General features: G+C 50.5%; 2 protein-coding genes across 8 annotated transcripts in view; one reads left to right on the forward strand and one right to left on the reverse strand.

Moving 5' to 3' along the window:
* The first annotated feature begins 6,494 nt into the window (after positions 1-6,494).
* On the forward strand, positions 6,495-10,309 carry ANAPC15 (anaphase promoting complex subunit 15). Of its 7 annotated transcripts, none has more exons than XM_021716572.1 (6): positions 6,495-6,539; positions 8,096-8,180; positions 8,306-8,430; positions 9,259-9,318; positions 9,672-9,809; positions 9,962-10,309. In XM_021716572.1, exons 3-6 carry the CDS (start codon positions 8,311-8,313, stop codon positions 10,007-10,009), a joined length of 366 nt encoding a protein of 121 aa, XP_021572247.1. In that variant the 5' UTR covers positions 6,495-6,539; positions 8,096-8,180; positions 8,306-8,310; the 3' UTR covers positions 10,010-10,309. The 7 variants fall into 7 exon arrangements, with proteins under 7 accessions (XP_021572247.1, XP_021572242.1, XP_021572243.1 ...); XM_021716567.1 differs by having other exon boundaries at positions 6,499-6,623; positions 9,950-10,309; XM_021716568.1 differs by having other exon boundaries at positions 6,499-6,623.
* A 654-nt stretch (positions 10,310-10,963) lies between these two features.
* The window catches only part of LOC103268499 (leucine-rich repeat-containing protein 51), a 34,398-nt gene continuing 32,588 nt past the window's right edge, over positions 10,964-12,773 (reverse strand). Inside the window, exons 9-10 of the mRNA XM_008066084.1 lie at positions 11,767-11,963; positions 10,964-11,284 (exon numbers count right to left, since the gene is read on the reverse strand). Coding sequence (XP_008064275.1) covers positions 10,964-11,284; positions 11,767-11,963 — 518 coding nt within the window. The remainder of the gene's footprint in view (positions 11,285-11,766; positions 11,964-12,773) is intronic.

Below are 12,773 nucleotides of genomic sequence, written 5' to 3' on the forward strand. Positions count from 1 at the left end.
TCGAACCCGTGGACTCAGGCAATCCACTCACCTCAGCCTCCCAAAGGCACGGGATTACAGGCTGAGCCACCGAGCCCGGCTAAGTCCTTAATCTTAATCATATCTGCAAAGTCCTCTTTGCCATGTAAGACAATGTAGTCATGGCTTCCAGGGTTAGGACATGGGCATCTTGGGGAGCCTTCATTCTGCCTGCCACCCCTGTGTGATAGAGAGGGTATATATGCATGTTTAGGTTTGTGTCTCCTCAGCCTTTGCTCCCAACACAGAGGGCCTCTCTTCCCACTTTTTTGCCTATTTTTGCTTTGGTCAGAGTGAGGAAACCTTAGCTATTTGGTAAGCAAATATGTGCAAACCCACCATGCAAATAGGGGCTTGGCTGGAGTACCCCTCCTGGGGCTAGCTTTCTAGGGAACTGGAAGAGAATCCACCGAGATCCCTTCTAACTCATTTATCCACCCTAAACTCAGAATCAGGTCTAGAGGGGCCCCAGTGACAGAAAATAAATGAGGTGTTGAGTGACCGTGGAGTAGAATGAGCCTTATACCCAGGCTAAGGCACTTCCCTACCAGCCCACCCGGTGGAGCTCGCCATCCTCCTCTCCCCCAGCCTTCCCTCCATACACGGTTTTCTCCAGTCAGCCCAAGGAGGCCACTCGCAGCTGGGAAGTTTCCTCTCTCTCCCTTCTAACTCTGAAGCATCCTTCAAGGCCCAGCTTTCCTGCTCAAGGAAGGCTTTCTCAACGTTTTCTCATCCTCCTCCAAGGATGTGCATCATCCTTTGAGGACAAGGCAAGAAGGAGAGTCTCCCGGTCCTGTTTCTCTCACAATGTCCATCTCCAAGATGGCCACACAGCAGGCCCTCTGTCAATGCCAGGACCTGAGCGCACCACACCCGTTTGGGCCTTTGTGCTTTGGCACACACTATCCGCTCTTGACTACAGTGTTCTTTCCTGATTCCTCCTGCAAGTTCTTATATCCACTGAGGAGTCTTCTCCACCTCCCCTCCTCCATGCTCCCTTTCTCTTCTCAGTGTTTCCACTCTTCTCAGAACCTATTTCCGTTACAGCATTCATCACGTGAACTATAATTAAATTCCGCTAGTCTAAAGGAAACAAAACCATCTTATACAAACATTGATTGAATGGCTACTCTGTGCCAGACACTGTGCTAGGTGCTAGGGAAATAGAGATGAATCTCACACAGGTGTGCCCTTGGGGGTCTGATGATTTGCTTTATGCTTCCCACCCGAGACAGGGACTTGCAGAGGATTAGGACTCTGATTCCTCTGTGGGTCCTCATCACCAAGCACACATTGATTCATAAGGAGCTATGACATTCCTGAGTTGTAGCTTCAGCTCAGACAAGCCACTTCACTTGCCTGAGCCTCAGGTTCTTCATCTGCTAAATGAGGACAGAATTTCCAGGACTGGGGTAAGAGATAAGAGGAGGTCATGAGTAGCAAAGCCCTTTGGAGATTAACTATGAAAGGTGGTGACTGTGACACTTTCCTCTGCCCCCTACCAGGGCTAGCTATGCTCTGCAAGGCCTTTGGAATGAATAAGCTGCTCTCGCTGGCACAGAATTCACACCGCTCAACTCTGGCCCTTCCTGGATCCTGGTGAATTCTCTGTATAGAGTCATGGGTTTCCATCTCGTTTATGCACTCTGGACTTATTTCTTTCTATTGGGAAATCCAAGTCCTGACCCTGCATTCAGTTCCTAGGCCTTTATTTGCATAAAATACAAAGTAGCGGTAGGGAAACTCTTAGAACAGAAAGGGCCAGGCTGGAGGAATAGTTTCCAGGAACTCACATCAGTGTTGGAGACATGGCTAAAATATTGCGTTAGAGAAAACAGACACTTATGGATGGGAAGGCATCTACCTGGGGTCTCCACCAAGTTGGCAAGGCCAAGGTGAAACCCAAGATGCCCAGTGCCCATCCCACCATCCATGTCAGTGCCACCAAGACCCTTCCCCATCTAGGTTTCCTAGCATTCTTTCTTATCTCTCTCTTTACCCCCCACCCCCAGACATCTCATTCTGCTCAAATGGATTCTCACTGATCTCCAAACACATAATCTGCTTCAATTCTGTGCGTTTGACTGTAATATACCTATCTGCACATCCACTTTTCCCACTTATCTCAAAAAATGGCAACACTAATCTTCCAATTGTTCAGGCCACAAACCTTGGCTCCTTTCTTTTTATTTATTTATTTATTTTGAGTTGGAATCTCACTCTGTCACCCAGACTGGAGTGTAGTGGCCGCTACCGGCCACCGCAGCCTCGACCTGCTGGGCGATCCTTCCGCCTCAGCCTTCCAAGTAGCTGGAATTACAGGAGCGCACTACCACCGGCTGATTTTTTTACTTATTGTAGAGATGAGGTCTTGCCAAGTTGCCCAGGCGGGTCTCGAACCCACGGGCTCAGGCAATCCACTCACCTCAGTCTCCCAAGGCATGAGATTACAGGCTGAGCCACCGAGCCCAGCTACCTTGGCTCCTTTCTTCTTTCAATAGACTAAGGCTTAACTTCTACTCATCCTTCAAGACCCACTCAAATGTTTCCTTCTCTGGAACAAAAAGTTAAACTTAGTTTGTTCAGAGCCCATTCATCTCTCCCGCCTCTGTGCTCTCACAAAACTCTCTACATACATTGATTTTTTTTTTTTTTTTGAGCCAGAGTCTCACTCTCTCCCTCAGTCTTGACCTGCTGGACTCAGTCGATCCTTCCATCTCAGCCTTCCAAATAGCTGGAACCATAGGCGCGCACCACCACGCCCAGCTAATTTTTCTTTTCTTTCTTTTTTTTTCAAACAAAGTTTGAACATGGCTGAGGACCCTGGAAAGAAATTCTAGGTTACTGGGGAATTTCCAGCAGTCAGAGTTGTCCGGAAGAACGGGAGGCAAGGGTGCCCAAGTTAGGGATCCTGTAAGGAAAAGAAGCAAGAGGAGTGACTGATGGAGATACAGGTCACAGAAGGAACAGATAGGAATCCAGAAGAAGTCAGGCTGGGCCCTGGGGACACAGAAACCATTTAGTTCCTCCCTCAGGGAGCTCATGGTCTGTTTGGGAAACAAATAGAAACACAACTCTGTCTAGAAGTAGGCTGAAGTAGATCACTTTCTCTTTCCTAATACCCTTTCTTTACTTGGCTTCCAGGATACCACCAACTCACTAGGTTTTCTACTTATTGTTTCGGCCTTCTTTCTCCATCTGGTTTGCTGTTTTCCCGAGTTTCCTCAAATTCCAAATATTAGAGGAAATTATTTTCCATCTACACTCACTCCCTTGGTGATCTCATCCAGTCTCATGGCTTTGAACACCATCTACCCGTTGATGACTACTAATTGATATATCTGGCCCAGATGTCCCCTGACCCATATGCCTTCCTGCCACCTCAACATCTCTACTCTAAGGAGCATCTCAAATTCAACACACCCCAAATTAAGCTCCAGATATTCCTCCCCCCCCCAAAAAAACCTGTTTTTCCTATCTCAAAAAATGGCAACACTAATCTTCCAATTGTTCAGGCCACAAATCTTGGCTCCTTTCTTCTTTCGAGAGTCTAAGTTCAATTCATCAGCAAACTTTGTTGTCTCTGCCTTCTAAATGTATTCAAAATTCAACCACTTCTCATCCACTATCTCTGGATTATTATAATAGGCTACCAACTTCCCTGCTTCTGCCATTGTCACCCCTAGTCTCAATCTATTCTTCATAGAACAGCCAGAGTAACTTTGTTAAAAACGTAAATCAGGCTGGACGCAGTGGCTCACGCCCACAGTTCCAGCACTTTGGGAGGCAGAGGTGAGAGGATTGCCTGAGCCGAGGGATTCAAGACTAGCCTGGGCAACTTGGCGAGACCTTGTCTCTACAATAAATCAAAAAATTAGTTGGGCGTGGTGGTGCACACCTGTGGTTCCAGCTACGTGGAAGGCTGTGGTGGAAGGATAGCCTGAGTCCAGCAGGTCAAGGCTGCTATGCCACTGCACTCCGGTCTGGGCAACAGTGAGAATCCGACTCAAAAAACAAACAAAAAAGTAAATCAGATTGTGTGGATCCTGTGCTCACAGTCCTCTACTGGCTTCCCAATCCAATATGGGGTAAAAGCCAATGTCCTTATTATGACTTGCAAGCCACATGTATGTGGTTCCTCTATGTCGTCAATTCCTACTACTCTCCCCAGAGGACACTATACTTCAGCCATTTTGCACTTGATCTCTCCCTGAAATGCTCTTCCCCAAATATCAGGAGGCTGTCTTTTCCTTCACATCTTTACTCAAAAGTTTCCTTCCTAGTGATTTCTTTGGTCTCTTCAACCTAAAACAAAACACCTCTCCTGCCAACATTTTATTCCCACCTCTCTGATTTTTTTCTGCTTAATATTTAGTGTGATCTCTATTTAAATAAAACTAAATATTTAATTTAGCTTCTTTTTTTTTTTGAGTTGGAGTCTCACTCTGTTGCCCAGACTGGAGTGCAGTGGCCGCTCCCGGCCACTGCAGCCTCGACCTGCTGGGCTCTGGCGATCCTTCCGCCTCAGCCTTCCAAGTAGCCGGAATTACAGGCATGCGCTACCACGCCCGGCTGATTTTTGATTTATTGTAGAGATGAGGTCTTGCTGCCCAGGCGGGTCTCGAACCCGTGGGCTCAGGCAATCCACTCACCTCAGCCTCCTAAAGGCACAGGATTACAGGCTGAGCCACCAAGCCCGACTTAATTTAGCTTCTTTATTGTTTATCTTTCTCATTAGAATGGAAGCTGCAAGAGGAGAGGGACTTTTTGGTCTGTTCTGGTCACTGTGGATATCCACTACTTAGAATAGTGATGGACGTTGGACATGGTGGCTCATGTCTGTCATCCCAGCACTTTGGGAGGTCGAGGTGAGAGGATTGCTTGAGCCCAGGGGTTTGAGAGCAGCTTGGACAACTTGGTGAGACGTCTCTACAAGAAAACAAGAAAAATTATGCGTGGTGGCACATGCCTGTAGTTCCAGCTACTTGGAAAGCTGAGGTGGTAGGATCACCTGAGCCCAGCAGGTCAAGGCTGCGGTGGCCATGAGTGTGCCACTGCACCCCAGTGTGGGGGAGAGAGTGAGACTTCGCTCAAAAAAAAAAAAAAAGAGAATAGTGATGGACATATACCAAGACACTCAACAGGTATTAGTTGAATGAATGAAAAATGGTGGTCTCTTCCAAGAGACAAATTTTACTTTTTAATAAAATCTTTATAACAAGTAGAGCTGCTTGGCAGCATCATATTCCAAATGCACAGCACACTACCTCTTGAACAACTGTTACCTAATCCAATTCTCACATCAGCCCAAGATAGGAGGAGGCCTAGGCAAAGATTAAGATGCCAGTTGAAGAAGAAACAGTTTAGACAGAGGGAAAGGACTTGCCAATTTTTACACATCTGGCTGGGACAGGAGTGACACTGTAGTTGGTTGCTGGACTGGGAAGAGGCTGGTAGGTGATGGAGCTTAATGGCAGTTGGGTTTAAAAGACCTCAGTTAAGCCGGGCTCGGTGGCTCAGCCTGTAATCCCAGCACTTTGGGAGGCTGAGGAGTGGATTGTCTGAACTCGCGGGTTCGAGACCCGCCTGGGCAACTTGGCGAGACCTCATCTTTACAATAAATCAAAAACTAGCCGGGCGTGGTAGTGCCCGCCCGTAGTTCCAACTACTTGGAAGGCTGAGGCGGAAGGATCGCCGGAGCCCAGCAGGTCGAGGCCGCGGTGGCCGGGAGCGGCCACTGCACTCCAGTCTGGGTGAGAGTGAGACTCCAACTCCAAAAAAAAGACCTCAGTTTCCAGAAGGAATGAGGATCTCGGAAGGGGAGGCTGAGTCAGAGGTTACTGTAATAGAGGCGTCATCTGACCTCTCCAGGCCTGGGGAGGGGAAACTGAGTCCCTCAGCAGCTGAGTCCCCCGGAGGCTGACTAGTCATTCAGGCCTGCACATAATCTCCAGCATCAGAACTGGACTGGCAACCTTAAGAGACCAGTGAGGGCCTGCAGGGTTTGGCTTCCCCACTGGACTGTGAGGTCTTTCGGGATAGCGACCATGTTTATAGATTTATCCCTAGCTTCTAGCAGAACCTGGAACATAGTAGGCACTCAAATATTTTTGTTCAAAGCATATGTATAATAGAATAAATGTGCTCAAACGGTAAACCGAAGCGGACAGGGCACAGATAGGAGGGGCGTAAAGTCAACCAGCGATTCTGGGATAGACGCAGATTAATTTTCCTGAGACACAATAAGACAAACAGGCACTGTACTAACGCAACTTGCTGTCAGCTCTTTTTCAGAAAGGGTTAACGGGTAGATATTGCTTGAGGACACAGAGGCGGCCGCTAACTGGAACCATTGTAGCGGGGCCAAGCTGGAGAGGCCGATTGGCTGAGACTCAAGGCGGGGCAGATAGGTACGCGCGGCGCATTTCCTCTCTCGACAACGTGACTAAGGTACGTCTCGTCACTTCCGTCATGGTGGGCGGGAGCGGGAAACAAAAAGAGACGAAGGACGCATGCGTTTGGTGAGTCCCGGATTCTGGTGGGTTCTTCCGCCCGGGCTGGGTGAAGCGCTTCCGGGTCGCCGCCGGCTGCAGCCTCCCGGCGCGGTAAGTACAGAAGCAGGGCTGCGGCCGCCTCCTTGCCCTTTGTCTCCTTCTTTCCCCAGAGAAACCCAGTTCCTTTGACCCGCCTCCTCAGGAGCTCCATGTTCAGAGTCCTTTACCCTTAAAGAGCTCCAGTTCATTGGCCGCTTCCTCGAGGCTAAGCCCCACCCCGTCACACTAGCTCCGTCATTCATTGGCGCCACCTCCTGTCACTCAGTCTTTCTTTCAGCTAATTGGCCCTGCCCAGGCCCCGCTCTTTTTGCGAATAGCAACCCTATAAGGGCAAATTTCTGTCCGAGTCCCGCCTCTGCTTTCTTCCTGTTGGCCAACCGCACGGTCATTATCGTAATGAGCAAAGAATGGGCGGTGGCTTCGCGGTGGTGGGTCCGGCTTTCGGAGCCGAGCTCTCTGACCTGTCAGTACTTACGGGACACGAGGGTGACGCTCTTGTGCTTGTTACACTAGCTGGGCAGCTGAAGCTCAGAGAAAAGCAGCGGCTGGCCCTGGATTTGTCAAATAAGTTAGGGCAAAAGCCGAACTCGACAGAAATCCTTTCCTCCTCATCTCCTCTAATGCCCGGCTTGGATCCCTTCCGCGCAGGAGTTCTAAGCCCTAACTCACTGTGTGACCTAAAGCCAGTCACTGCCTTTGTTTGAGCCTCAGTTTTCCTGTCTGTGGGCTGAGGGGGCTTAAATTTCGATTATCTGGGATCTTCCTGGTTAGCTCCCTCAGCTGCTCATTTGTTACATGTTAGTTAAACCATTAAGTCTTCCAACTACTTATTTATCCCATTTATTCTTGCCTTCTCGAATGTCTTAGTGAACCCTGCTTGCACATGGTACCCTCTCATCCAGTTTGGCTGTGATCCTTGAGAGAGGTAGTTAGTGTCCTAAATTTTCTGACACTGGCTGGGTGTGTCATGGACCATAATAAAGGGACAAAAAAACAAAACCAAAAACAAACAACCTCAGTGGAACTCTACCTCTATTTCACTTTATTTTTTGAGTCGGAGTCTCACTCTCTGTTGCCCAGGTTGGAGTGCAGTGGCACACTCATGGCCACCACAGCCTCGACCTGCGGGGCTCAGGTGATCCTTCCGCCTCAACCTTTCAAGTAACTGGAACCACAGGCACATGCCACTTCGCCCCGCTAATTTTTTTAATTTATTGTAGAGAGGAGGCCTCACCAAGTTGCCCAGGTTGGTCTAGAGCCCATGGGCTCAGGCAGTCCTCTCCCCTCCGCCTCCCAAAGTGCTGGGATTACAGGCATGAGCCACCTGCACCCGGCTAGAACGTCTACCTCTAATTTTGCATAGTTTCATAATGCCTGTCTGCATTCTAGATTCCTGCCTACACTTGGCTTCCATTCTTGTCCCTCCTTAAATAGCCTACATACAGCTTTATTTATCCATGACTTTACTTAATTATCAGAATAACTTTGAGAGTGGTATAATTGTTATTATCCCCATTTTACAGATGTGAAAACTGAGGCCCATAGAGTTTAAGTGACTTGGCCAAAGTCAAACAACTAGTAAATGGTGGGGCCAGGACACAAACCCAGGTCTGATTTCTAGAGGGAAGGGCTGTTTCCCTGCTACCTTCCCCTCCACTTCATCCTTAAGTTACAACAAAATAAAAAGCAAACCAAAACAAAACACATTCACTTGGCCCTTTTTATCAGTCTAGGAGCCATGTCTACCTTGTTCCCCTCACTCTTCCCCCGTGTAACTGAGACGCTGTGGTTTAATCTGGATCGACCCTGTGTGGAAGAGACAGAGCTGCAGCAGCAGGAACAGCAGCACCAGGCTTGGGTGAGTGAGGACCTAGCACAGCATACTCAGAGACCTCATCCACTTTGCCTTACTCTGGAGTCTTGCCTTGGAAGAGCTTTTTGTCCTGAGCGTGAAATAGTCCGGGGGCCAAGGTTCTCATCTTCGTAGTACCCTAATTTACAGGGGGATTTACAGGGCGACCATGGGACTTCTGGGCCAGGTTAGAGCCTGGGCTCCTGACACTGAGCCCAAATTCTTTTCTCCCTAAAGTATAGGAAATAATAATTTTTTTTTTTTTTTGAATAGGAGTTTCACTCTGTCACCCAGACTGGAGTGCAGTGGCCGCTCCCGGCCACCGCAGCCTCGACCTGCTGGGCTCCGGCGATCCTTCCGCCTCAGCCTTCCAAGTAGCTGTAACTACAGGCATGCGCTACCATGCCCGGCTGATTTTTTTGATTTATTGTGGAGATGAGGTCTCGTTAAGTTGCCCAGGCAGATCTTGAACCCGTGGGCTCAGGCAATCCACTCATCTCAGCCTCCCACAGCACGGGATTACAGGCTGAGCCACCGAGCCCGGCCTAGGAAATAATAATTTTGACTATTTATCGAGGAGCTAGCAGATGACATTTTCTAGACTGATAAGTTTTTCACTTCATCCTCATTATAATTATATGAGTAAACCAAGGCCCAGAGGGTTTAAATAGTTGGCTTGAGTTCATAAGTGACAGATGACATATCTTCCTGAGAACTAGGAGATAGCTGCTCCCCTATACTTGTGGGTCTTCTGGGGGCAGAGTGGGCAAGTTCCATGACCCTGACTTGCTCTGCTTGGGTCCTGGCCCTGCTCCTCCACTCCTTTGCCCACAGCTCCAAAGCATCGCAGAGAAAGACAACAACCTGGTTCCCATTGGCAAGCCAGCCTCAGAGGTGAGTGGCTGTGGCAAGTGGGCCCTCTATGGGGCCCAGGGTGGACCAAGGCTTTACTCTCATTCTGAATGTCTTGCCCCTGGCCCAGAGCAGTTGTGGTTCTCAGCTCTGGGTGGAGGTGAGAAAGGGAAGCAGTTGTGGTTCTCAGCTCTGGGTGGAAGCGAGAAAGGGGAGACAGAGGCCTGGCACTAAGGCCCTGAAGAACATACATGCACCAGCCTGTTACACTAAGGGGGGCAGGGTCGGGCAGTAGGGGCCATCCGGAGGACCCAGTGAGAGGCTCAGATTGGGCCAACTCTTGGACTGGTCCAGGAAGGCCTGTAGGGCTCACAGGCTCTCCCCTGCCCCACCAGCACTATGATGATGAAGAAGAGGAAGATGACGAAGATGAGGAGGACAGTGAAGAAGACTCAGAGGATGATGAGGACATGCAGGACATGGATGAGATGAATGACTACAACGAGTCGCCTGACGATGGAGAGGTCAATGAGGTAGGTGGGGGAGGGCAGGCCTTTGTTCCTGGCCTCCGCTCCTGCCCCAGCCGAAGGCCAAGGGTTGCAGAAACCCTGAACCCAGCCAGGAGCAGGATCTGGGACTGAGGCCGCCGAGGCCCCTTCCCACCTACACCCAGCCTCCTCTCCAGGTGGACATGGAAGGCAACGAACAGGATCAGGACCAGTGGATGATCTAGGTAGGCAAGGCAGGGTGGCCTCAGGGAGATTCCAGGCCAGCCCAACCTACCTTGCGTCCTGCCCCCCAACCCCTGCCCACAGAACCGGCCCATGGCCCCAGTGCCTGAGAGTGTCCTGGGGCACCTCCTCAGCTGCTTCCAGGACCTGATCTCCTCGGCCCCTCCCAGGCCAGCCGTCTGCTCTTGAATCCCCAGGGCCTGAGGCCATGCCACCCTCCTGGCCAGTACCTCACCCTTGGTCGCCGGGTCTGGTCTCTTTCTGACTCTCTTTAATAAAGACACAGGACTGATTTTTCCCCCCCTGTCTATTTCCTCTTTGTTGGTGGGACCTAGAGGAGTTCAGCTTCTCTTGGGCTTTGGGGAGAGGGCACTCACAACGGACATCAGGCAAACTTAATTGGCTAGGCAGGCCAGAGTTGGGGCAGGCCAGGGTGTCCCTGGCCCTGGGCTTAGGGTTCTGTGCCATTTCCTCTGGCCCAGCTTGCACCCAGCAATTCCTGCAGGAGCCTCTAACTCATTGTCTAATGTTTTCACTGATCTCACCCAGAAGGGCATGGGCTGGGGAAGGGAGGCTTTCTAAGGCCCACAGCTGGGAGGCCCCTGGAGCTCTCCCAGCCGGCTTCCTTAACATTAAGAGGGCAGATTAAATCTCAGAGCAGTGCAGGGACTCCCCTGGAGTCACTTAGCAAATCAGTGATAGAGCTAGGTTGGGAGCTCAGACCTCTTGCTGTCAATCCATGGCTGTCTCTGGAAGAGGGACACCAGTGAGACCAAGCAGCCTGATATAATTTGACACTTACCCCAGTGTGAAGGCCAGAGAGGAGCAGGGATGGGAAGAGAGCCTCCCAACCCCTAAGCCCAGCATGTATCAGGCCCCAAACAGGGAGGGGAGGGGATGTTCTGAGGTCCTTGGGGTTGGGAGTGAGTATCAGTAAGTACCCCCAGGCCTGGGCCTCAGCCTGGCCCAGCGTAGGTAAGCTGGGCTATGCCATCCTTGATGCCAGGGAAGTCTGGGAGGCCAGTGTGGTGGAGGCGGCAGCGGTAGCGGCCACAGCTCTTGGCATACTGCAAGAAGCGGGGTGCACCAGGGAAGAGCACATGGTCAGCCAACACAGTGGCACCAGCTGGCAGTAGGGCATGGGCCTCCAGCAGCTGTAGGTCCCGCAGGTAACATCGAGGCCGGTGTGCCAGGAGCACCAGGTCTGCCCGTCTCAGCTGGTACTGGGTTCGTAGGCGTGGGATCACTTCCTCTGAGCTGCCCACAATGAGCTCCACCTGTGGCAGTAGGGGGAGCTGAAGGTGATTCTTCTACTCCAGACCACCCCAGTATCTGGCTTACTTCATGCCAGGCCCTGGCCCAGGTCCCCACAAGTATTTGCCCATTTCCTCTGACCTCAGAACCCAAAAAGTCAGGATCAATATTGTGATTTCCATTCTGCCCATGAAGAAGCTGAGATTCAGAGGATTTGAGCTTTGCTCAAGGTCACACAGCTAACAAGAGGCAGAGTAAGATCCGGACCCAGATTTGCTGGGCTCCAGAGACCTTCCTCTCAGCTACTTCTTTTATCATCCAGCAGAAAATATGTGCAAATGACTTAGGACAGAAGGGCGGGAGCTCACACACCATTCAGGATTGCAGTCCCCTAAGTGGAGCTGTTTCCTTCTCTTCTGAGGGGAGTCCCTCATAGGGAGGCCTGGCTAGGGTAAGGCATGGGCTAACAGAAAAGAGATCAGTGTTGGGGAGATGGGAGGCTGACCGTGCGCTCATCGAAGCCAGCCAGGCGTATGAGTTTTTCAGCCACTGCAGCCGTGCGTGGGTCCCGCTCCACAGTGAGAAGGCGACCCCCAGGGGGCAGGGCCTGGGCAGTAAGCAGGGTAGAGTATCCACAGTAGGTGCCCAGCTCCAGCACACAAGCAGGGGCCTTCTCCTCCACCAGCCGCGTCAGGATCTGACCTACAGGGGAGGATGGCTGTTACAGAAGACATGGGGGAGGGCTGCAGAGCCCTGCTAGAGATCTCAAATGCCCACCTGCCTCACTGCAGCCCCCAACCAGCTGGGGTCTCATCTCTCTTGCACTATAGCCCTGGCTGCTCCACTGGTCCCTCTGTCTCCTCCAGTCTAGTCTTCACACCAGCCACTAGAATTCTAACAAATCTGCCCCTATTACTCCCTGGCTCCAATGATTCTATTTAAAAATAATTTTAAAAAATTTTTTGAATTAAAAATTAATTTTGTTGGAGTCTCACTCTGTCACCTAGGCTGGAGTGCAGTGGCATGCTCACAGCCACTGCAGCCTTGACCTGCTGGGCTCAGGCAATCCTTCTTCCTTAGCCTTACAAGTAGCTGGGAATCCTCTTGCCTCCGCCTCCCAAAGTGCTGGGATTATAGGTGTGAGCCACCATGCCCAGCTCCAATGAATTTTGGGACTGAATTTGTGATACTTAGCCTGGCATTCAGGACCTTGGACCTGATCCTATCCTACCTTTCCAGCTTCAGCTCTCAACTCTTCCCACATGTTGCCTGTAACACAGCTATCCTAAGCAAATGTGCCCAGAATCAATCATACTGTCTCATTCTTTCATGCTGCATTTGAATATGTGGCTAGCATTGCCCTTCCTCACTGCCATCTGCCTGGCCAACTCAAAACCAATCTTTCTAGTTTCCTTTCCCCTTTTATTGTTCATTGAATATATTTCTTTTTCTTTTTTTTTTTTTTTTTTGGAGTCTCACTCTGTCGCCTAGACTGGAGTGCAGTGGCCACTC

This window comes from Carlito syrichta, unplaced genomic scaffold (genome assembly GCF_000164805.1).
Source record: "Carlito syrichta isolate Samal-C Ts95f unplaced genomic scaffold, Tarsius_syrichta-2.0.1 Scaffold308842, whole genome shotgun sequence".
In the NCBI taxonomy this organism is placed as follows: Eukaryota; Metazoa; Chordata; class Mammalia; order Primates; family Tarsiidae; genus Carlito; species Carlito syrichta.